Source organism: Podarcis raffonei, chromosome 13, assembly GCF_027172205.1.
Source record: "Podarcis raffonei isolate rPodRaf1 chromosome 13, rPodRaf1.pri, whole genome shotgun sequence".
Taxonomy (NCBI): Eukaryota; Metazoa; Chordata; class Lepidosauria; order Squamata; family Lacertidae; genus Podarcis; species Podarcis raffonei.
The window spans coordinates 30,330,370-30,353,596 of NC_070614.1; the positions used below are offsets into that span (position 1 = coordinate 30,330,370).

Here is a 23,227-nt window from a genome sequence, read left to right on the forward strand (position 1 = left end):
CCCACCGATATCAGCGGGAGTCACATTCCACTAACTTATTCTTGATCCACCTCAAAGCGAAAAAACAGAGGAACAATATAACTAGGACAGTAGACCCCCCCCCCCCAAGCATGGGCCACTTCTTTTATTTTGAAACCTCTATTTTATTGTATTCCAGCATGAATTCTATAGAATTCAGATAATAATTGTTTGTTACAGACATGCTGTGGACAGCCTGAACGAAGTATGCACACCACTGGTGGTCCACAAACAGCAATTTTAGAAACCCTGAACTAGAAAAAACTGGTACTGGCACCCACATTCCATAATAGACAAAGTTGTAAATCTATGCACCCAGAGTATTATCCACCCTTCAATTGTGGCTGTAGCCATGGAGACTTTCAAAACCACCATTTGAATGAGTAGATTTGCCAACAGGATCATGACGGTGATGGTGTTGCTGCTTATACTGCTGTGTCATGCTGTATGCAAGTCACATTTTATTAATTGCAGCATTCGTGATGATCTGCTCTCTATTCCTCATGAATTTTTCCAGCCAGGGGACTTTGTGATTGGTGGGATTGTTTCTCAAGTCTTCTATGTCTATGATTTACTTTCTCTCTTGGAGCAGCCTACACATATTGTGACTCATGAACCTATGTAAGACACCATCTCCCTGCTCCCCTCCCTTCACTTTTTTTGTAATATGTTCAGACCCTAATTACAAGGAACACATATTTGAGGAATATTGCATTTATTTATGGTGGGTGTTTAAAAAAATGATATTTTGTCAATGCTGGGAGTTGTTAATAAATATTTTACCTTCCTGATAACATTGCTAAGCACAAGGCATTATTAATAAGCTTTCCCTCCCAAGTGACAGTGAAATGCATGGATCTAGTACATTTCTCTTTTCCTCTGCAGAATTACCTCATCAAGAAATATGCTGTTATGCATTTTTTGGCCACAGTAATTCTTATTTTTCAAGACTTTTTGCTCCCTCATCCTTCACCTCTATCTTTACCTCACACATGATATTTCATTTTCATTTTCATTCTACTTTGAGTTTGAGTTTGTTTTCTTCTAAGGGTAGCAGTTTCACTGCAGTCTTGAACACAAACAGATGACAAATGAAGAATACAAATGTGTTTTTATTGCTTCTGTCACTGTTGTTTTATTAAATAGCTGTAACCTACATTACAGTTCCGTGCCCAAGAACTACCAGCACATCCTGGCCTTAGTCTTTGCTGTAAAAGAGATAAATGAGAACCCCAACATATTACCAAACATTTCTCTAGGATTCCACATTCTCAATAGCTACTACTCTGCTAGGATGACCTATAAGGCCACTCTAAGCCTGCTTTCAAAACAGCAAAGATTTTCTCCTAACTTCAAGTGTCAAAATCAGAACAAACTGATGGCTATTGTTGGAGGATGCCTCTCTGGAATCTCTGCCAATGTGACCACCATTTCAGCAATTTACAAGACTCCACAGGTAATCTATGTGCATAGGGGTATGAACATTAGATATATGTGAGCTTTGTGATGTGCCTGTAAACAGATAAATTAAAGTTTAGGCTGAATTGAAAGAACCAAGGAGCTGGATTCAATACTAATATTCTTAAAATGCACTCAGATTATTCAACATAACTAACTGGATGTACAGTTAACTGGATACAACCCATTGTTTTCAAATCTCCAAAAAATTCAATTATACTTCCTTTTGCACTAGTAAGGCCGCATGTTGAATACTGTTTCCCATCCCAATTGGCACACTTAAATAAGAATGCATTAATGAGAGCCAGTGTGGTGTAGTGGTTAAGAGCGGTAGTCATGTAATCTGGGGAACCGGGTTCGCGTCTCCGCTCCTCCACATACAGCTGCTGGGTGACCTTGGGCCAGTCACACTTCTTTGAAGTCTCTCAGCCCCACTCACCTCATAGAGTGTTTGTTGTGGGGGAGGAAGGGAAAGGAGATTGTTAGCTGCTTTGAGACTCCTGAAGGGGAGTGAAAGGCGGGATATCAAATCCAAACTACTACTCTTCTTCTTCTAATTTCAAAATGGGTTAATAGGAGGCCAGTAAACATGGGCAGAATATGGAAAGCATATCATATAGGAAAGGGTGAAAGAAATGTATCTCTTGAAAATGAGTTCAAGGTGCAACATTGCAAAACACTTCAAAGACTTAAACAGTTGCCACACAGAAGAGGTCAAAGATTCATTTTGTGCTGCCCCAAATGTGGTACTTGTTTAAGATTCAACAACTGAAGTAAAATTACTTCAATGATAGGACAAATCAAACAGCCATTTGTTGCATGTGATTTTGGCTTTCAAAAGGATATTGAACTAGATTGCTTACAGGACCAACTCCAAAATATTGATTTACTATTCTCTTGTAATCTTTCTGAGAAATATTCATGGATTTTATTACAGCTCACTTATGGATCATTTTTACCAGTACAAAGTGCAAAAATGCTTTTCCCATTCTTGTACCAGATGGTCCCCAATGAAGCCCAGCAGCACAAAGGACTTGTCCAGTTACTTCAGCATTTCAGATGGACCTGGGTTGGGCTTTTTGCCGTGGATGATGACAAAGGGAACAGGTTTTTACAGACAATAGTGCCAATGCTTACCCAGAATGGCATCTGTTATGACTTCATAGTAAACATTCCAAAATGGAGTTATATGGATGAGATGCTAGATAGGTTTTTAAAGAACATGGATACCTATCTCATTATGTTTGAAACAAAAGCCAATGTATTCTTTGTATATGGGGAACCTCCATCCTTTCAAGTTCTAAGAACACTAGTTTTTGTAATACCCTTGGTGAACTTGCCCCCTCTGGGTAAAGTGTGGATTATTACATCCCACTGGGATTTTGCATCACACTCTATTCAAAAGATTTGGGATTTACAAACCTTCCATGGTTCCATATCCTTCACAGTTCACTCAGATCAGCCATTGGGATTCCAAAATTTCATTCAGATCCTAAGACCTTCATGGGCCCAAGGAGATGGTTTTATCCAGGACTTTTGGGAACAGGCATTCAACTGTTCATTACAAATGGCTAATGGGCAGCATCAGGAAAGGAAATACTGCTCTGGAGGAAAGAAGCTGGAGAGTCTTCCTGGGACCTTGTTTGAAATGGAAATGACTGGCCACAGCTACAATGTCTACAATGCTGTCTATGCTGTGGCTCATGCTTTGCAAGCCGTTTACAAATCCAGTTCCAAAGGTAGGAAGTTGGGAGAAAGACAGGGACTGTTTTTTCAGAATGTGCAACCATGGCAGGAAATTACAACCAAACATTTTTTTTAAAAAAACTATGTTTTCTTCAGGAAGCACAAGGAATTCTAAGTGTGCACGATACAATTTGTGTGCCTGTGGTGGTTTGCATTTCCTTTCAGGTTTTTCCCCCTTTTGGAAATCCATTATAAGTAGTAGTGATCCCATGATAAAATATTGTTATTTCAGTTCATAGTCACCCACCAACTTGGTGCATATGGAAAGTAATGATTGTTATAAATATCAAATAATCATTTAAGGTTTACAGTTCAATAATAAGACATGAGTGAGTGCCCAATAGATGAAGTGGCCGCATTCATTGTTGAAGAATTTTGAAACAGTCGTTGCTTTGTTGATAGTTTCTTTCTATCTAGGTCCATCATTTTCTAAGGACCATGTTGTTCAACAATAGTGCTGGGGCTTTAGTGTGTTTTGATTATAATGGAGAATTAGTTACAGGTTTTGATGTAACAAACTGGATTATTTCCCCGAATGGTTCGTTGTTTAGGGTCAAAGTTGGAAGACTGGATCCTCAGGCACCTTTAGGAAAAGAATTAAGCATAAATGATGATCAAATTGTGTGGCATAAAGTTTTTAATAAGGTGAGACACAGTTCTGTGGCATTTGATGTTTTCACTAAAAAAATTCAAAGGATTTGAAGGCTTCTAACTACCTTCCAACTTTAATTTTCGTGAAATCCCACAGGATGTTTTATTATTTCATTAATCTTTGTGAAAAAAATATTATATTCTAGTTCAAATTTTCATGAATTCCTATTATATGCTCTTTTTACATCTCCCCTAATAAATAAATTGTTTATTTCATGAATAGATTTCGGGTTAAGGGGCTACATACAGTGGTACCTCAGGTTAAGTATTTAATTTGTTCCGGAGGTCCGTACTTAACCTGAAACTGTTCTTAACCTGAAGCCCCACTTTAGCTAACGGGGCCTCCTGCTGCAGCCGTGCTGCCGGAGCCCTATTTCTGTTCTTATCCTGAAGCAAAGTTCTTAACCTGAAGCACTATTTCTGGGTTAGCGGAGTGTGTAACCTGAAGCGTATGTAACCTGAGGTATCACTGTATTATCTTTAATGGACCCTTTTCATTTTAATAGATATTTCCATATTTTAGAGAGGTATATCCACCTATTTGAAAACTATAGGTTCTATGTACACTACCAAACATACATCTCTCTGTAGTTGCAGGGAGGTGGCAATATAAAAGTTCAAGGACACAATCTAGCCAATGAAAACAAAAACAAAAAACTGGAACAGAAAATGAAACATACAAAGTCCTCTCCACACCTAAATCTTAACTAGACAACACCAGAGAGGTGAACCCTCCCTGCTCTAAGTTGGTAATTGTCCTTTCTTCTCCAAACCTGCTTTTGTGTGTGATCTCTTATGCTCTCATTACTAATCTCTCTTTAGTGTTTCTGTACACGTGCTTCCGCTTTCTGTGTGCAATGACTGCTGCTATCCTGGATACAGCAGGAAAAAGAAGGAAGGAGAGAAATTTTGCTGCTATGATTGTACTCCATGTCCAGAAGGGATGATATCTAAGTATAAAGGTGGGAGTTACACCATTAAGTGTAACCTCTTGAATGCATATGGAGGTATCTTGCAATGCAAAATTTTAAACAAAAAATAAAAACATAACTATTAATTTTTAAGAGTTTCAAAGAGTGTGGGACTGAGTAAATTTGTGTTCATCACTATCTCTCAGTCTAAGCAACCTCAAAGGGTTGGTGCAAGGATGCCTGTGGCGATCACAAAGGGTCCCCGGACGTTTAATGGTCTATTGATCTCTGTGCCACCACTGTGCCCACTTCCCTGCTGCCACCAACCCCTTACTCTCAGGTAAAACACTGAGTCCAGACAGTTGTTAAAATTTGAACCAAAAAAACAAGTTTATTTTATTAACATTAACAAGTTTATGATTTCTCAGATATTATTCCTGTCAGTATCTTAACTCTAGTTTCTTTACCGCCCTATACCTTTCTAATACCTTCTGACTGATTATCTCAACTGATTGACTGACTCCTCTTAACAAAATCTCTCACTCTCTCACATCAGACTAGCCCAGCCCACAGACTTATCCTCTCTGTCTCTTCTAACTCCAGACTGTCTTCTCAACAACTCTAACTGTAACTCTTAACTCCAAACTTGACATGAGCCAATAGTGTGACGCGACAGCTAAAAAAGCCAATGCAATTCTGGGCTGCATCAATAGGAGTATAGCATCTAGATCAAGGGAAGTAATAGTGCCACTGTATTCTGCTCTGGTCAGACCTCACCTGGAGTACTGTGTCCAGTTCTGGGCACCACAGTTCAAGAAGGACACTGACAAACTGGAACGTGTCCAGAGGAGGGCAACCCAAATGGTCAAAGGCCTGGAAACGATGCCTTATGAGGAACGGCTAAGGGAGCTGGGCATGTTTAGCCTGGAGAAGAGGAGGTTAAGGGGTGATATGATAGCCATGTTCAAATATATAAAAGGACGTCACATAGAGGAGGGAGAAAGGTTGTTTTCTGCTGCTCCAGAGAAGAGGACACGGAGCAATGGTTCCAAACTACAAGAAAGAAGATTCCACCTAAACATTAGGAAGAACTGCCTGACAGTAAGAGCTGTTTGACAGTGGAATTTGCTGCCAAGGAGTGTGGTGGAGTCTCCTTCTTTGGAGGTCTTTAAGCAGAGGCTTGACAACCATATGTCAGGAGTGCTCTGATGGTGTTTCCTGCTTGGCAGGGGGTTGGACTCGATGGCCCTTGTGGTCTCTTCCAACTCTATGATTCTATGATTAAACTTGGGTTCCCATTGGTTAGTCATTTTACAATTAGTTAACTCTTTCCTTATGAACGCAGTATGATGTCACACACCTAGGAGGGCAAACGCCACAATGCCTTTCCAGGTAGTTCCATAGTCACTGACCGTCATTCCAAGAACTTTCCATTTCCGATATCCAAAAGAACCTTTTCCTAGTGTACCTTCTGGCATTTCAAAAGGATACTGTGCTTTTAATATTGTTTCATTTAATAGATTTTTATAATCTTTCTGCATATCCAATATCAGATGTGAGCACTCATTGTGGAACATTTGTTCCTCAGAAACACTGAAAAGCTTGCACTTGTGGAAACTGAGTCTTGGAGTTTATTTTACACAAACTGATGATAATATCCCCTACAATTTGAGGATAATTTCACCAATATGTTTTCTCCAATTTGATAATCCTGCAATACAGCTTCTAGGATCTTTAAGGAGGTCTATAACCCTGAAAAGGTTAAGAACCAATGCTTTACCTATATATTGATCAATGTCAGAAATATTTAAATAGATCTTATTTTATTCCAGATATGGATGCCTGTGTGAAATGTCCAGAAGATGAGTATCCCAAGAGTGGCCAAACTCAATGCATTCCCAAGGTCCCAAGCTACCTCTCTTATAAAGAAGATTTAGGACTCTTGACCATTATCTTGAGCATTATCTTCTCTCTGATCACAACATTCATCCTTGGGACTTTTATAAAGCACAATAACACTCCCATAGTCAAAGCCAACAATTGGACTCTCACCTACACCCTTCTCATCTCCCTCCTGCTTTGTTTCCTCTGCTCCTTTCTCTTCATTGGACAGCCTCAAAAGGTGACCTGCCTTCTCCGACAAATCACTTTTAGCATCATCTTTTCTGTGGCCCTTTCCAGTGTTTTGGCAAAAACCATTACTGTGCTTCTGGCATTCATGGCAACCAAACCGGGATCCAGGATGAGGAAATGGATAGGGAAAAGGCTAGCAAATTCTATTGTCCTTTTCTGCTCCTGTATTCAGGCTTCCCTTGGCACTCTTTGGTTAAGTACATCTCCTCCATTCCCAGATACAGATATGCACTCGCTGCATGGGGAAATCATACTTGAATGTAATGAGGGTTCAGTGACCATGTTTTATGGTGTCTTAGTCTATATGGGTTTGTTGGCCATTGTCAACTTCATCTTGGCTTTCCTTGCCAGGAAGCTACCTGACAGTTTCAATGAGACCAAATTTATCACTTTCAGCCTGCTGGTGTTTTGTAGTGTTTGGTTGTCCTTTGTTTCCACTTATCTGAGCACCAAAGGAAAATATATGGTAGCTGTGGAGATCTTTTCCATCTTGTCCTCTGGTGCTGGATTACTGGGTTGCATCTTTTCCCCTAAATGCTACATTATTATATTCAGACCTGAGCTGAACACCAGGGAACAACTAATCAGCAGAAAAAAGTAAAAGAACATGAGTGCATATTTTGTTTTTTTCTGCTTGTGTATGTAGTTCATTTGAAATGCTGGTGGGAGGGATTTTATAAGAAATTGGTGATGTCTACTTGCTTGAGCAAACATCTGTCCTTAAATTCTTATATGCATTCCATTTCAACTTGGTTCTCACTTTGGTCGGTTAAAACAATTCCTGTTTAACTGGTCAGTGGAATCCTAACTTGAATGAAGGCACAGTTATCAACTCTGATGATTCTTCCTTGTGCGGGTCCCAATCATTTAAATGGTTTAGAAAAAATGTCTATAAAAATGTGTTTGCATGCATATCCACATACACATGATCAGTGCTGGCATTATTCGCCCAAATGACTTAAGTACAAAACCAATGATACAATATAGCCACATGTAATTACAATGCACAGTAAATCAATGTCATCTGAACACCAATCATTAAACTGTACAGTGAACATATTTTTTTAAAGAGCATATTAATCAAAATAGATATAGCAACATTTTATACTGGAGGGGAGGAACTGGGAGAAGCAAAATATAGCAACTTTAAGAGATTCCTGTGTTTTCTTGCTTCCACATATTCTTAGCATAGCGTTAGCAACTTCATATCTACTGTAAAGGGCCATCCTCCAAAAAGCATAACAATAAAAAGGTGTTAAAGAGCTCCGGGAAGCCCCCATCCCATATTGGGTTTTTAATAAATAAAACTAAAAAAGTTAAATGAAGCTTTTAACTACCAGCAAAATCACCCTGAATCACTTCCATTCACATTATAATTCACTGACCCCCTTATATAATTTGAGTATTGAAGTCCCCTTTAGAGTGCCCAGAGCACAACCCCTTTTGTTCTCTAGGGACTGCCATAGGAGGTGGAAGGGCAGTCTTTGAGTAGAGTTCTGGGGGTTGTCTGAGGAATCTTAGAATTGTAGAGCTGGAAGGGACCACACCACAAGGGTTATCTAGTCCAATTCCCTACAATGCAGGAATCGTTTGCCCTGCATTGGGCTTAAACCAAGAACCCTGAGATTAAGTCTCATGCTTTACGTGCCAAGGCCCCATGTCCTGTAGTTCCCTATTGTTTAATAAACCCTGTTTAGGGAAGTTTTTAATGACTGATTTTTTAATGTATTTTTAATCTTTTGTTGGAAGCCGCCGAGAGTGGCTGAGGAAACCCAACCATATGGGTGGGGTATAAATAATAAATGGTTGTTGTTGTTGTTAACACAAGGACACATGTATTTAGGTTAAGGGACTAAAACATGCAACAACTTTATTGGTTACAGATGTGAGCGGTTTGGCTTAGACATTTGCTGAAGCCCAACTATATCTTGACTCCCGCCCATCTGCAGGGAGTCAAACTAAGGGTAAACCACCAGAAGGGGGAGCCCTATGACTTACCGTATTGGCCCAAATATAAGCCGCAGTTTTCCCCCTGAAATTCTGACCATGAAAATTTAAAGTGTGACTTAAATTCGCAACGTGACAAAAATTGGTTTTTACAATATCGCTGCTGAAACAGACATATCGTAAAACGGAACCAAAAAAATGTTTTATTGCCAATTTACGAGCTTGAGACTGTTGTGCAATTATTTCTAATGTCATTTATTGCTTTTACTTTATTTTACAGTGCAGTACAGTGGAATCTTGGAAGTCAAACATCTCAGAAGTCAAACCTTTTGGCTCCTGAACTCTGACAACCCGGAAGCAACTGCTTCCATTTACAAATGTTTCTCTTTTTTCTCAATGTGCTTTGCCACACTAACCATTTCAGTTTTAATTATGGGGTAGGGGCAGGTGTGTGTGATATGGCATCTCCTCAATCCTACTTCCATGCCACCACAGGTTCTTTTTGGACATAAGTTCCCACAACCCCACAAACCTGGATCCCTTCCTCCCCCCATCTTCCCTATGGGTGGAGCAGGAGTCCAAAAGCCTGGCTAGGAATTAAAGAGGGAGGCTCCCAGATTTTGGAAGTGGAATTTGTCCCATCTCATTCCATGGAGCTGTCTGGAGGCACACCCTTCCTACCCCTACCTGCAATCAATGACTCGGCACCTTCACAAGGTTGGATGAGCCTGGATCCCAGTCACTTCCCCTGCCTGCAAGAGATTAAGGGGCAAACAGGACCACCCCTCCTCAGCCTCCCCTCCTCCCATTTGCCTTTGCTGGGCCATATATACACAAGGAGAGGTGCACTCTCTCCCTTTTCCCTTGGATCGTGTTTCTCTTTTTTCTCAATGGGGCTTGCCAACCATTGAGCCTTGGTTGTTGAATGTTTCAGAAGCAGAAAGGGCTCCTGGAACACATTAAGTTCGACAACCAAGGTAACAGGGTATTGATTTTTTATTTGCTTTTACGGTGCTGCGAACAGGTGTTTAACCCACTTGCGGGGCCTCTGTAGTACCCTGTGGGGCCTCTGTAATACCAATAGGATTTTCTTCTACATTTGCCATTTAAGGGTTTGAGTGCCTGTGGAATTTCAAGAGAGCGGTTTATATTCGGGTATTGTCTTTTTCCCCCTTGAAATTTAAAGGTGCGGCTTTTTTGTGGGTGATTTAAAAGTACAAAACCAATTTAAAAGCTCTGGGAGGAGCTCTGGGAAATGCACAACCAAAAGTGAATTTTAAAATAATAAAAATCATGAAATGGAGATTTTATCTTTCAGTAAAATAACCCTCACTCACCTCAATTCACATAATAATTCAATGACAGTTCCTATAATATAAGCACTATTCAAAATTCACTTTGGGGGTTTCCGGAGCACAGTCCCATTTTTCTTTTAGGGACTGCTATATGAGGTGGAGGGGCTTTCTTTGAGTGGAGTTCTAGGGATTTTCTGAGGAGAATTGTTTGAAGTAATTCAGAGAGGAAAGACAACAAAGACTTCAAGGTATGTAAAAATAATGTACCAGAGCAGGACTCTATATCAACTGGAATGGTTCTTGTTGGTTTCTTCCCTCTCCTCCCTGATATGTGAAGGGGGACAGTAGCCATTGTGGATGCAAGCAGTTTCTAAAGAGGAGGAACACACAAACACCAAGCCTGGCAACTTGGAGTTGCAGTGGTCGATTATGAGAACCAAATTTTTTTTAGTTGGGAGATAAAAATGCAGCTGGGAGATAAAATGACACTCAAGGTTGAGGAATGCTGCCCAGAGACAGGAGGAATAGACCAGCCAGGAGAAGGCATAAGAGGATCTGACTTGGATATTGACCAAACAAAAAGAGGGAGAAAGGTGGGGGCAGAAGAGAGGATAGGTAATTGAAATTATGCCAATGAGAGAGGAGAAGAGGGTTGCAGTGAAGTAACTGTAAAGGTAAAGAGAGAGTTAGGCCTGCCTTGAAGGCTAAACAAGTTGATCTGTGAGGAGAGAACTCAACAGGACTGGGTTTTCACCTTCTCCCAGTGGTGAGGCAAGGGAACAGCAATAAACACTGTTGTCATTCGTATGTTGGCTATATGCTAGACGAGAGCACAGAACTGTAGTCTAAAATTCTGGGTGGGGGTGGGTGGTTACAGGAATACTTTACATATATCCAGTGCCAGTTTTGTAAGCTTCCACCAATTATGGGGTGCTAAGTAAGGTTGAGAGGGAGAAGGCATATGTGGAAAGGAGTCATCAGTGTGTTGCTGGAACTCAGCTCTATTCCACTGTTACATCAGAGTCAGCAGTTGCCAGTCAGACCCCCAAAAGGTAGGTGGGCTGACTGCAGTGGTGGGCTGACTGAAGGCCAAATATCAGAAGTTAAATCCTAGTAGGGTAGAGGCACAGTGGTTTGTCAGGTCCCAAGTTTAGAGATTGGGAGATTTACCTGTTCTGAGGGGGTTGTACTCCTTCTGAAGGAACAAGTACAAAGTCTGGGGGTGTTGTGGATCCATCTCTGTAATGGAAAGCCCAAGTGATGTAAGCAGCAAGAAGCACCTTAAACCTTCTTCATCGGGCAAACTGGATATAACTATTCCAGTAGCCTAGATACTGTGATCTATGCATTGGCAACCTCAAAATTAAATTCCTGTAATATAACTTCTGTGGACCTTCCCTGCCCACAGGGAGCAGAACAAAGGATCACTGGCAGCAAAGCTGATAAACGAGCTTGGCTGAAAATGTAGCAGATCCTTTGCTAGTCACTGGACTGAGTTAAAAGACATGAAAAATATATTTCCAGGGTCCTTAAATTCATATTATGGAACCTACTCCCTGATACATACAATGCACAACATTTAGAGTATCAGCCTCTTTTCCAGAAAACATACACCTGTCTTATGTTAAAATCATGAACGTTATCAGTACTGCAATGATAAAGAATCTTACTTAAATTAACTATCAGTAAATATATGTGGGGCAAACAATATTGGGGAATAATCTGTTGATAAAAATGTAACCATCAACATGACAAATTATGACTCTCAACTCCCCCAGACTGGGCTTTCAATTTATGCCAAATATGAATGACCATGGATGAACTGGACAGATCTGGATCTACATAAAACTAGCTATTTTTTATCCCATAAGAGGTGAAAGTGTCTGACAAAGAGGGGGTGGGGACTTCTACCAATTTTGTTATTCATGATACAATGTCGGAAGTCGATGACACATTGGGGAAATGATAATTATAACTGTCAGAATTACTGGTTTATGCAGTTGAAAATCAGCACATGCTAGCAAGATCAAAAACAAGTATCTGAAGAAGAAATATAAAATACTTGTATTCTTCAGAATTAGATCTAGGTAGAGGCAGGGCTCTGTCATTCTTCTGTTAGATCATCTCTCATTTATATGTTAGGATATATTTCCACTAGCTTATTATTCTTCTTTAGAACAAAATCAAAAGAAAACAAAAGAAAAAAATCACTCAAAGTAAAGTGAGGGGATAAAGATCTGGATCTAGACTGTATGACTCCCACTTATATCAGTGGGGGTCACATTCAACTAACTTATTCTTGATCCAGCTCAAAGAGAAAAAACAGAGGAACAATATAACTAGAACAGTAGTCATCCCCCCACCATGGGCCACTTCTTTTAATTTGAATCCTATATTTTATTGTATTGCAGCTTGAATTCTATAGAATTCTATAGAATTCAAATTATACATGCTGTGGACAGCCTGTACGAAGCATGCACACCACTGGTGGTCCACAAGCAGCAATTTTAGAAACCCTGAACTAGGGGGGGGGAAGGGTACTGGCACCCACATTCCATAACAGACCAAGTTGTAGATCCACCCAGCCAGAGCATTATCATTTAAGGCTGTAGCAACTGCGGCTTTCAAAACTGCCATTTAGATGGGTGGTTTTGCCAACAGGATCATGACGGCGATGGTGTTGCTGCTTCTCCTGTTGTGTCATACTGTATGCAAGTCACATTTTATTAATTGCAGCATTCGTGATGATCTGCTCTCTATTCCTCATGAATTTTTCCAGCCAGGGGACCTTGTGATTGGTGGGATTGTTTCTCAAGTCTTCTACCTCTATGATTTACTTTCTCTCTTGGAGCAGCCTACACATATTGTGACTCATGAACCTATGTAAGACACCATCTCCCTGCTCCCCCCCCCTCACTTTTTTGTAATATGTTCAGGCCCTAATTACCAGGAACACATATTTAAGGAATACTGCATTTATTTGCAAATGATATGCTGGCCATGATTGGAGTGGTTAATATGTGCTTTATTTTCTAGATAACATTGCTAAGCACAAGGAAATAATAAGCTTTCCCTAACAAGTGTAAGTGAAATGAATGGATCTGGTGCATTTCTGTTTTCCTCTACGGAATTACCTCATCAAGGAATATGTCCTTCTCTATTGTTGGCCACACTGATTCTTATTTTTCAAGACTTTTGATCCTTCATCCTTCACCTCCATCTCTGTCCCACACATGATTTATTTAATCATACTGTGCTTTCATCTCACATTATTATATTTTAGAAACAGTTGTTGTTTAATTGTTCCAGTTGCTTTTAGGCTGTAATTTATCCAGCTGACTCCCAGATTACATAGGAAAAATTCATACCTCACTGTCTAAGGAGACTTTGTGTGTGTGATAGGTTCATTGCAGCGCTTTGAAATAAATTTAAATGTGAACAGATAAAATATTATAGGGGTTTGTGGGTTTTTAAAGGTTTTTTTTAATTGGCCCTAAGTAACCGTGGTATGGTTTTCAAATGTATATAGAATATTTTAATCCTTGTGATTCTACACTCTACTTGTAATCGTCTCTTTTCCTCGCCTAATCATAGATGATCTCGAGTAGCACTAATATATCCAGATAATAAATGAGCCAATCTTAATTACTAGATATAACATCAATTTATGGTGTATTTCACATATAATATAAGTAATAAAATCTTTTTGATTAAAATATGTTGTTCTTTACATGCTAATAAGCATAATATATATATAAAAATGTGGATAATTAAGCAAAATATATAGCTACCAAACCAATATATATATATCATTTAAACTGATATGAAATCCTTTATGTATATGGCAAAATATGTTAAGGGAGATAATAAATTTGATTACTAAGGAAATTGTTACCAGTTGTGAGTGTCCTCAAATTTGGTTGTGGGTGTTTAATATCTACTTTCTTCTTTTATGCTTTTTTAAGGTATGAGATGTCCAGGAACATTTTGCACATTTAGTTCTTTTTTAAACAAGATACTTGATTTTCATTTTATTTTGAGTTTATTATCTTCTAAGGGTAGCAGCTTCACTATAGTCTTGAACAGATGCAGATGACAAAGGAAGAATACAAATTTGTTTTATTGCTTCTGTCACTGTTGATTTATTAAATAGCTGTAACCTACATTACAGTTCAATGCCTAAGAACTACCAGCACACCCTGGCCTTAGCCTTTGCTGTAAAAGAGATAAATGAGAACCCCAACATCTTACCAAACATTTCTCTGGGATTACACATTCTCAATAGCTACTACAGTGCTAGGATGACATATAAGGCCACCCTCAGCCTACTTTCTAAACAAAAAAGATTTTCTCCTAACTTCAAGTGTCAAAATCAGAATAAATTGATAGCTATTGTTGGAGGATGCCTCTCTGGAATCTCTGCCAATGTGGCCACCATTTCCGCAATTCACAAGACTCCACAGGTAATCTCTGTGCATGGGGGTATAAACATTAGATATATGTGAGCTTTGGGATGTGCCTGTAAACAGATAAATTCAAGTTTAGGCTGAATTAAAAGAATCAAGGAATTGGATCCAATGCTAATCATATTTAGAGCAGAAACACTGAAATTATTCAACATGACTACTTTTAGCCCATTCATTTGGGTTTATCTGCATAAAACCCACAGTTTCCAAGGCTCCAATAATTTCAATTCCACTTCCTTTTGCACTAGGAAGACCTCATGTTGACTACTGTGTCCAGTTCTAATTGGCATATTTAAATAATAATGCACTCATTTCAGAATGGGTTAAGAGGAGGTGAGTGAATATGGCCAGAAGTATGGAAAAAAACACATCATATAGGAAAGCATGAAAGAAATGTGTCTCTTGAAAATGAGTTCAAGGTGAAACATTACAAACTTTTCAAATAGAAAATTCCAAAGATTTCTTTTGCTCTGCTGTAAAGGTGGTACTTGTTTAAGTATCCACACTTTAAATACTTCAATGATAGGACAAATGAAATATCCATTTATTTCAGAAACTGTGATTCGTGTTTTCAAAAGGATATTGAACTAGATGGCCTACAGGACCAACAGCAACATATTGATTTACTATTCTCTTGTAATCCATCTGAGAAATATTCATATATATTTTTACAGCTCACTTATGGATCATTTTTACCAGTACAAAGTACAAAGATGCTATTTCCATTTTTGTACCAGATGGTCCCCAATGAAGCCCAGCAGTACAAAGGAATTGTGCTGTTACTTCAGCATTTCAGATGGACCTGGGTTGGGCTTTTTGCTGTGGATGATGACAAAGGGAACAGGTTTTTACAGACAATAGTACCAATGCTTACCCAGAATGGCATCTGTTATGACTTCATAGTAAACATTCCAAAATGGAGTTATATGGATGAGATGCTAGACTGGTTTTTTCAGCACTTGGATGCCTATCTCATTATGTTTGAAAGAAAAGCCAATGTATTCTTTGTATATGGAGAACCTCCATCCTTTCAAGTTCTAAGAATGATGTTGTTTCTAGCACCCTTGGTGGACTTGCCCCCTCTGGGTAAAGTGTGGATTATTACATCCCACTGGGATTTTGCATCACACTCCATTCAGAAGATTTGGGATTTACAAACCTTCCATGGTTCCATATCTTTCACAGTTCACTCAAATCAGCCCTTGGGATTTCAAAATTTCCTTCAGATGCTAAGACCTTCATTGGCCCACGGAGATGGTTTTATCCAGGACTTTTGGGAACAGGCATTCAGCTGTTCATTAGAAATGTCTAATATGCAACATCAGGAAATGAAATACTGCTCTGGAGGAGAGAAGCTGGAGAGTCTTCCTGGGACCTTGTTTGAAATGGAAATGACTGGCCACAGCTACAATGTCTACAATGCTGTCAATGCTGTGGCTCATGCTTTGCAAGCCATTTACAAATCCAGTTCCAAATATAGAAAGTTGGGAGAAAGACAGGAACTGTTTTTTCAGAATGTGCTACCATGGCAGGTAATTACAACTAAACTTTTTAAAAACACTATGTTTTCTTCAGGAAACACAATTAATTCTAAGTGTGCATGATACAATTCTTTTTAATGTGGGGGTTTTCATTTCCTTTCAGGGGATTTTCCCCTTTTGGAAATCCATTATGATAAATATTAGTGGTGTTATGACAATATATTGTTATCTCAATTCATTGTCACCTACCAACTTGCAACTTATGGAGAGCAATGATCATTAGAAATATCAGATAATCATATAAGGTTTCCAATTCAAGAACAAGAATGACTGCCCAATGAATGAAATCACCACATACATTGTTGAAGAGTTTTGAAACAGTCCTCTCTTTGCTGATACTTTCTTTCTATCTAGGTCCATCACTTTCTAAGGACCATGTTGTTCAACAATAGTGCTGGGGATTCAGTGTGTTTTGATGATTATGGAGAATTAATTATAGGTTTTGATGTAACAAACTGGATTATTTCTCCAAATGGTTCATTATTTAGGGTCAAAGTTGGAAGACTGGACTCTCAGGCACCTTTAGGAAAACAGTTAAGCATCAATGATGATAAGATTGTGTGGCATAAAGTTTTTAATCAGGTGAGACACAGCTCTGAGGCATTTGATGTTTTGACTCAAAATTTTCAAATGCTTTGAAGCATTTGTTTTATTATTTCATGAACCTTTTTGAACATAATATTGCAGTTCTAATTTTGATGGATTCCTATTATATGCTTTATCTTTCCTCTCCTCCAGTAAATAAATAAATTACTTATTTCATGAATTGGTTTCAGGTTAAAGGCCTAGGTCTTTAATAGACCCTTTACATTTTAATAGATATTTCCATATTTAAGGAGCTATATAGTTTTCTAAATACACTACCAAACATACGTCTCTCTGTAGATGCATTGATGAGGCAATATAAAATTTCAAGGACACATTCTAGCCAATAAAAACAAAAGCAAAAAGAGGAACAGAAAAAGAAACATACAAGGTAAATCTTAACTAGGCAACACAGATAAAGGTAAACCCTCCCTGCTCTCACTTGGGGATTTCCTTTTTCTTCCAACCTGCTTTTTTGTGTGATCTATTAGGCACTCATTACTATTCTCTCTTTAATGTTTCTATACAGGTGCTTCCCCTTTCTGTGTGCAATGACTACTGCTATCCTGGCTACAGCAGGAAAAAGAAGGAAGGAGAGAAATTTTGCTGCTATGATTGTGCTCCCTGTCCAGAAGGAATGATTTCTCAGTATAAAGGTGGGAGAAATAGTGGGCACAACTATATTATTTGCATTTCCATGACACAACATAAAGTGTAATCCCTTGAATGCACATGGAGGTAGTTTGCAATGCAAAATATTAAACAAATAAGAAAAGAACTTACTATTAATTGTTAAGAGTTTCAAAGAGTTTGGGACCGAGTGAATTTGTGTCCATCTAAGCAACCTCACAGGGTTGGTGTCAAGCTCTCTTGCCAGGTAGTTCCACAACCACCGACAGTCTTTCCAATATTTTTCCAGTCACAATAGGGTATACAAAATAAATGTTTCCTAGTGGACCATATGGCAGTTCAAGTATATACTCTGTTTTTAATATTATTTCATTTAATTGATTTTTATAATCTCATTTCGATGAAGAGCGGGTTATAAATTATTTTAGTAAATGCATAGTATAGGACATTTCTGCTTTCTGCATATTCAATATTGGATGTGAGAACTCATTGTGGAACATTTGTTCCTCAGCAGCACTGAAAAGCCTGCACTTGTGGAATCCCAGCCTTGAAGTTTATTTTACGTAGCCAGACGATAATATCACCTACATTTTCAGGATAATCTCACCATTATTTCTTTGCCACTTTGATAATCTTGCAATACAGCTTCCAGGATTAAGACTTCAAAGAAAGAACAGAATAAATTGACAGTATAGCAGAACCACCCAATGTTTTACTGTTGCATGAAGAACATCAAACATTCCTAAGATTGTTTTTACATTTTCTCTATGGGGCTGGGGGATTCCCAAGCAATTGAATAAATTGAATGCAAACATTTCTGTTTATCTCTTTATATTAGCATTTATTTCAAAGGAGGGTGTGCATCATAAGAATCTAAAAGAGGTCTGTGACCCTGAAAAAGTTAAGAACTTTGCTTAGCTTAAGAACAATGCTTTAGCTATATATTGATCAATGTCTGAAATATTTAAACAGCTCGTCCTTTATTTCAGATATGGATGCCTGTGTGAAATGTCCAAAAGATGAGTATCCCAACAGTGGCCAAACCCAATGCATTCCCAAGGTCCCAAGCTACCTCTCTTATAAAGAAGATTTAGGACTCATCTTAGTTATTTTGACCATTATCTTCTCTCTGATCACATTATTCGTGCTTGGAACTTTTATGAAGCACAATAATACTTCCATAGTCAAAGCCAACAATCAGACTCTCACCTACATCCTTCTCATCTCCCTCCTGCTTTGTTTCCTTTGCTCCTTTCTCTTCATTGGAAAGCCTGGAAAGGTGACCTGCCTTCTCCGACAAATCACTTTTAGCATCATCTTTTCTGTGGCCCTTTCCAGTGTTTTGGCAAAAACAATTACCGTGCTTCTGGCATTCATGGCAACCAAACCAGGATCAAGTATGAGGAAATGGATAGGGAAAAGGCTGGCAAATGCTATTGTCCTTTTCTGCTCCTGTATTCAGGCTTGCATAGGTACTCTTTGGTTAAGTACATCCCCTCCATTCCCAGATACGGATATGCACTCACTGCATGGGGAAATCATACTTGAATGTAATGAGGGTTCAGTGGCCATGTTTTATGGTGTCTTAGTCTATATGGGTTTGCTGGCCATTGTCAGCTTCATCTTGGCTTTCCTGGCCAGGAAGTTACCTGATAGTTTCAATGAGGCCAAATTTATCACTTTCAGCTTGCTGGTGTTTTGTAGTGTTTGGTTGTCCTTTGTTCCCACCTATCTGAGCACCAAAGGAAAATATATGGTAGCTGTAGAGATCTTTTCCATCTTGTCCTCTGGTGCTGGATTACTGGGTTGCATCTTTTCCCCTAAATGCTACATTATTATATTCAGACCTGAGCTGAACACCAGGGAACAACTAATCAGCAGAAAAAAGTAAAAGAACATGAGTGCATATGTTTCTTTCTGCTTGTGTATGTAGTTCAATGGAAATTCTGGTGGTAGGGATGTCATAAGAATTCAGTTATGGGTTCTTGCTTAAGCAAACGTCTTTCCTTAAATTCTTGTATGCATTGTTTGGCCAGAAATATTTCATTTCAATTTGGTTCTCACTTTAGTTTGCTGACATCTCCTGCATTTGAATGGAGAATTTCCTATTTAACTGTTCACTGTAATCCTACCTCGAATTAGACACAATTATCAACTCATAGGATTCCTCATTCTGAGGGTCCCAAGCATTTAAATTGCTTGTGGCTCAAAAAACTTTTAAATGGTTTACCAGTGCAAAGCCTATTATAAATTATAGCCACATGTAATTGAAATACAAGGTAAATCAATTTCATATGAACACCAATGATTGAAATATACCATAGCAATCAATATATTTAGAATAGGGATTTATACTGAAGGAACTGGGAGAAGCTAAATATAGTAGCTTCCAAAGATTCCTGAGTCATGTGTTTTCTTTCTTCTACATTTTCTTAGTGTAGTATAATCAACTTCATATTTCTGGAAAGATTTCCATTGCCTTTTTTGGGAAGACAATCCTCCAAAAGGCATTTTTTTTTAAAAAAAGACTGCTAAAGAGCTCTGGGAAATCCTGACCCTATACGGGATGTGTGTGTGTGTTAAATTCAGTTTCTAACATTCAGCGAAATCATCCTCAGTGAAGGTTTATATAATTTGTGTAGTAAAGTCCCCTTTAGGGTGCCCAGAATAGCACAACCCTGTTTTTCCTTTAGGGATTGCCAGAGGGCATGGAAAGGCTTTTTTCAGTACTGTTCTGAGGATTTTCTGGGGAGAATTGTTTGAAGTAATTGGGAGAGGAAAGAGATTCTAAAGACTATAAGGGATGTAGAAATAATGAGCCAGAGCAGGACTCTATATCAGTTGGAATGGTTCACCTTGGTTCCTTCCCTCTCCTCCCTGCCATGTGAAGGGGAAGAATAGCCACGGAGGGTTCAGGGAGTTGATAGAAAGGAGGACCACACAAACACCAAGCCTGGCAACCTAGAAGTGGTGTGGTGGATTATGAAAACCAACACCTTTTTTAGTTGGGAGATTTAAAGAAGTAGCTGGGAGATACAATGATACTCAGGATTGAGGAATGCTGTGCAGGCAAGAGGGGAAGAGACAAGCTAGGAGAAGGCATGAGAGGATCTGAAGTGGATATTGACCAAACAAAAAGAGGGATAAAGGTGGGGGCACCGAGTGGATGAGTAATGGAAATTATGCTGAGGAGGGAGGAGATGAAGGCTGCAGTGAAGTACAGTGGTACCTCTGGTTGCAAACAGGATCCGTTCTGGAGGCCCATTCACAACCTGAAAAGAGTGCAACCTGAAGCGCAATATCTGCGCAGGTATGTGGTGCAATTTGGTGCTTGTGCGCATGTGAGAAGTGTGATTAGCGCTTCTGCGCATGCGCGAGTGGCGAAACCCAGAAGTAACCCTTTCCCGTACTTCCGGGTCACCACGGGACGCAACCTGAAAAGACGTAACCTGAAGTGTCCGTGACATGAGGTATGACTGTAACTGTAAGAGCACTTAAGGAGAGAGTTAGGCCTGGCTAGAAGGAAACTCACAGGTCTGGGGTTGCACCATCTTCCACTGGTGAAGCAAGTGAACAACACCCATCTACCCCTCACACATGAAAATAACGCTCACCACAACCAATCACAAACAAAAGACCACACCCTAGGCCAAGCCCAACCTCTCTCACCACCAAAGGAACACAAGCGAATAGCAAGGAACCTGCACAAGCGATGCTGACACAAAACCCCACACATATATTAAGTAAAATAGAAACATTGCCACCTGAACCCACCCCCACTCGCCTTTCCCCCCTACACCTCTTTCCCCCTTTTCTTCCTAATGTAATGCTAAGGTCTCAACAAATGAAACTGATCTGTAAAAATGTTACTTGGAAAAGAAAAAAAGAGACACTGCTCATACTTTTGTAAACCAAGAATTTTTTAAAAACTAAAAATATATTAAATAAATAATTTCTTAAATAAACAGTGCAGTCACTACAATGTTGACTATATGCTGGAGCACAGAGTGATAGTACCCATACTCTTAAAGGTGGAGCTGGGGCAGGGGAGTCAGAGGGATGCTTTACAATTCTCCAGTGCCAGTTTTGCATTCTTCCCCCAATCAGGGAATGCTAAATAAGGTTGGGGGGGAGAAGGTGTATGTGGAAAGGAGTCATGAGCATGAGTTAGAGATTGGGAGATTTACCTGTTCTGAGGGGGTTGTACTCCTTCTGAAGGAACAAGTACAAAGTCTGGGGGTGTTGTGGATCCATCTCTGTAATGGAAAGCCCAAGTGATGTAAGCAGCAAGGAGCACCTTAAACCTTCTTCATCGGGCAAACTGGATATAACTATTCCAGTAGCCTAGATACTGTGATCTATGCATTGGCCACCGCATTATTAGATTCCTGTAATAAAACTTCTGTGGACCTTCCCTGGCTACAAGGAGCAGAACAAAGGATCATAGGCAGCAAGGCTGATAAACGAGCTTGGTTTAAAATGAAACAGAGCCTTTGCTAGTCACTAGACAAAGTTAAAAGGCATGAAACATATATTTACAGGACCCTGAAATTCATATTATGCAACCTACTCCCAAATACAGTACAGAACATTTAGAGTATCAGCCACTTCAGCCAGCAAACACACACCACCAACCTGGCTTATATTACAATCATGAACATTTTTAGTACTGCATTGGTAAAGAATCTTAGAATTGAATTAACTATCAGTAAAAATAAATGGGGCCAACAATTTTTGTGAAAGATCTGTTGAGAGAATACTATCCATCAACACAACATGTTGTGACTCTCATTTTCCCCAGACTAGGCTTCCCAGTTAAGCCAAATATTAATGACCCATGAAAGAAGTAGACCCTAGTACTGGGCAGAACTGGATCTACCAACTGTACAAGACTAACCACTTACTATCCCTCAAAGGAAAAGCAATAATAATAAATTTATAATTTAAAAAAGGGGGGAATCTTTTAAAAATTTTGTTATGCATAATAAAACATCGCAAGTCAACAATACACTGGGGAATGATAATAATACCTGTCGAAATTGCTGGTTTATGCAACTGACATTCAGCACATGCTAGAAAGGTCTGAAGAAGAGCTATAAAACACATGTATTCTTCAGAATAAGATCTAAATAGAGGCAGGGCTTTGTCATTCTTCTGTTGAATAATTTCTCATTTATATGATAGGATATATTTCCACAAACTGATTTATTCTTTTTCCTTAAAGAAAAATACATACAAAGTAAAGTGAGGAGATACAGACTTGGATCTAGACAATATGAGACCCACTGATATCAGCGGGAGTCACATTCCACTAATTTATCCAGCTCAAAGAGAGAAACATATGACCAATATTAACTAGTACAGTGGTGCTGCCATGGACCACTAGAAAATTGTTGAGGTTCTTTGCAGACCACTTAATGGTCTGCCTGTTGTAGCAGTTTTAAGGTGCTGAGGCTATACAATTTCAAATAGCATGCTATTGCTTCTTCAATTTTGAATCCTTTACTTTATTGTATTACAGCTTGTGTTCAATGGAATTCTAATTGCTCTTTACAGACATGCTGTGGACAGCCTGAACTAAGCAAGCAGACCACTGGTGGTCCACAAACAACAATTTGAGAAGCCCTGAACTAGAACACAAGGGTACTTGCACCCAAATTCCATAACGAGCCAAGTAGTAAATCAGTGCAATCATAGTGTTAGCTACAATTTGATTGATGCTGTAGCAACTGCAATGCTACGCATAGAGGATACCATGGGAAGTGACAATTGGAGGGGACGTTTTGTGAACAGAATCATGATGGTTATGCTTTTGCTGCTTATACTGTTGTGTCATACTGTATGCG

General features: G+C 39.1%; 2 protein-coding genes across 2 annotated transcripts; both read left to right on the forward strand.

The window, feature by feature from the left end:
• Positions 1-421: 421 nt before the first annotated feature.
• LOC128400412 (vomeronasal type-2 receptor 26-like) lies at positions 422-7,518 on the forward strand. Its single transcript, XM_053362596.1, has 4 exons — positions 422-639; positions 1,165-1,474; positions 2,477-3,215; positions 6,617-7,518. The coding sequence occupies exons 1-4, from the start codon at positions 422-424 to the stop codon at positions 7,516-7,518; spliced, it is 2,169 nt and encodes a 722-aa protein (XP_053218571.1).
• A 7,844-nt stretch (positions 7,519-15,362) lies between these two features.
• Positions 15,363-19,272, forward strand: LOC128400413 (vomeronasal type-2 receptor 26-like). The gene is made up of 3 exons (XM_053362597.1): positions 15,363-15,711; positions 17,243-17,407; positions 18,371-19,272. Exons 1-3 carry the CDS (start codon positions 15,363-15,365, stop codon positions 19,270-19,272), a joined length of 1,416 nt encoding a protein of 471 aa, XP_053218572.1.
• The last annotated feature ends 3,955 nt before the right edge of the window (positions 19,273-23,227 follow it).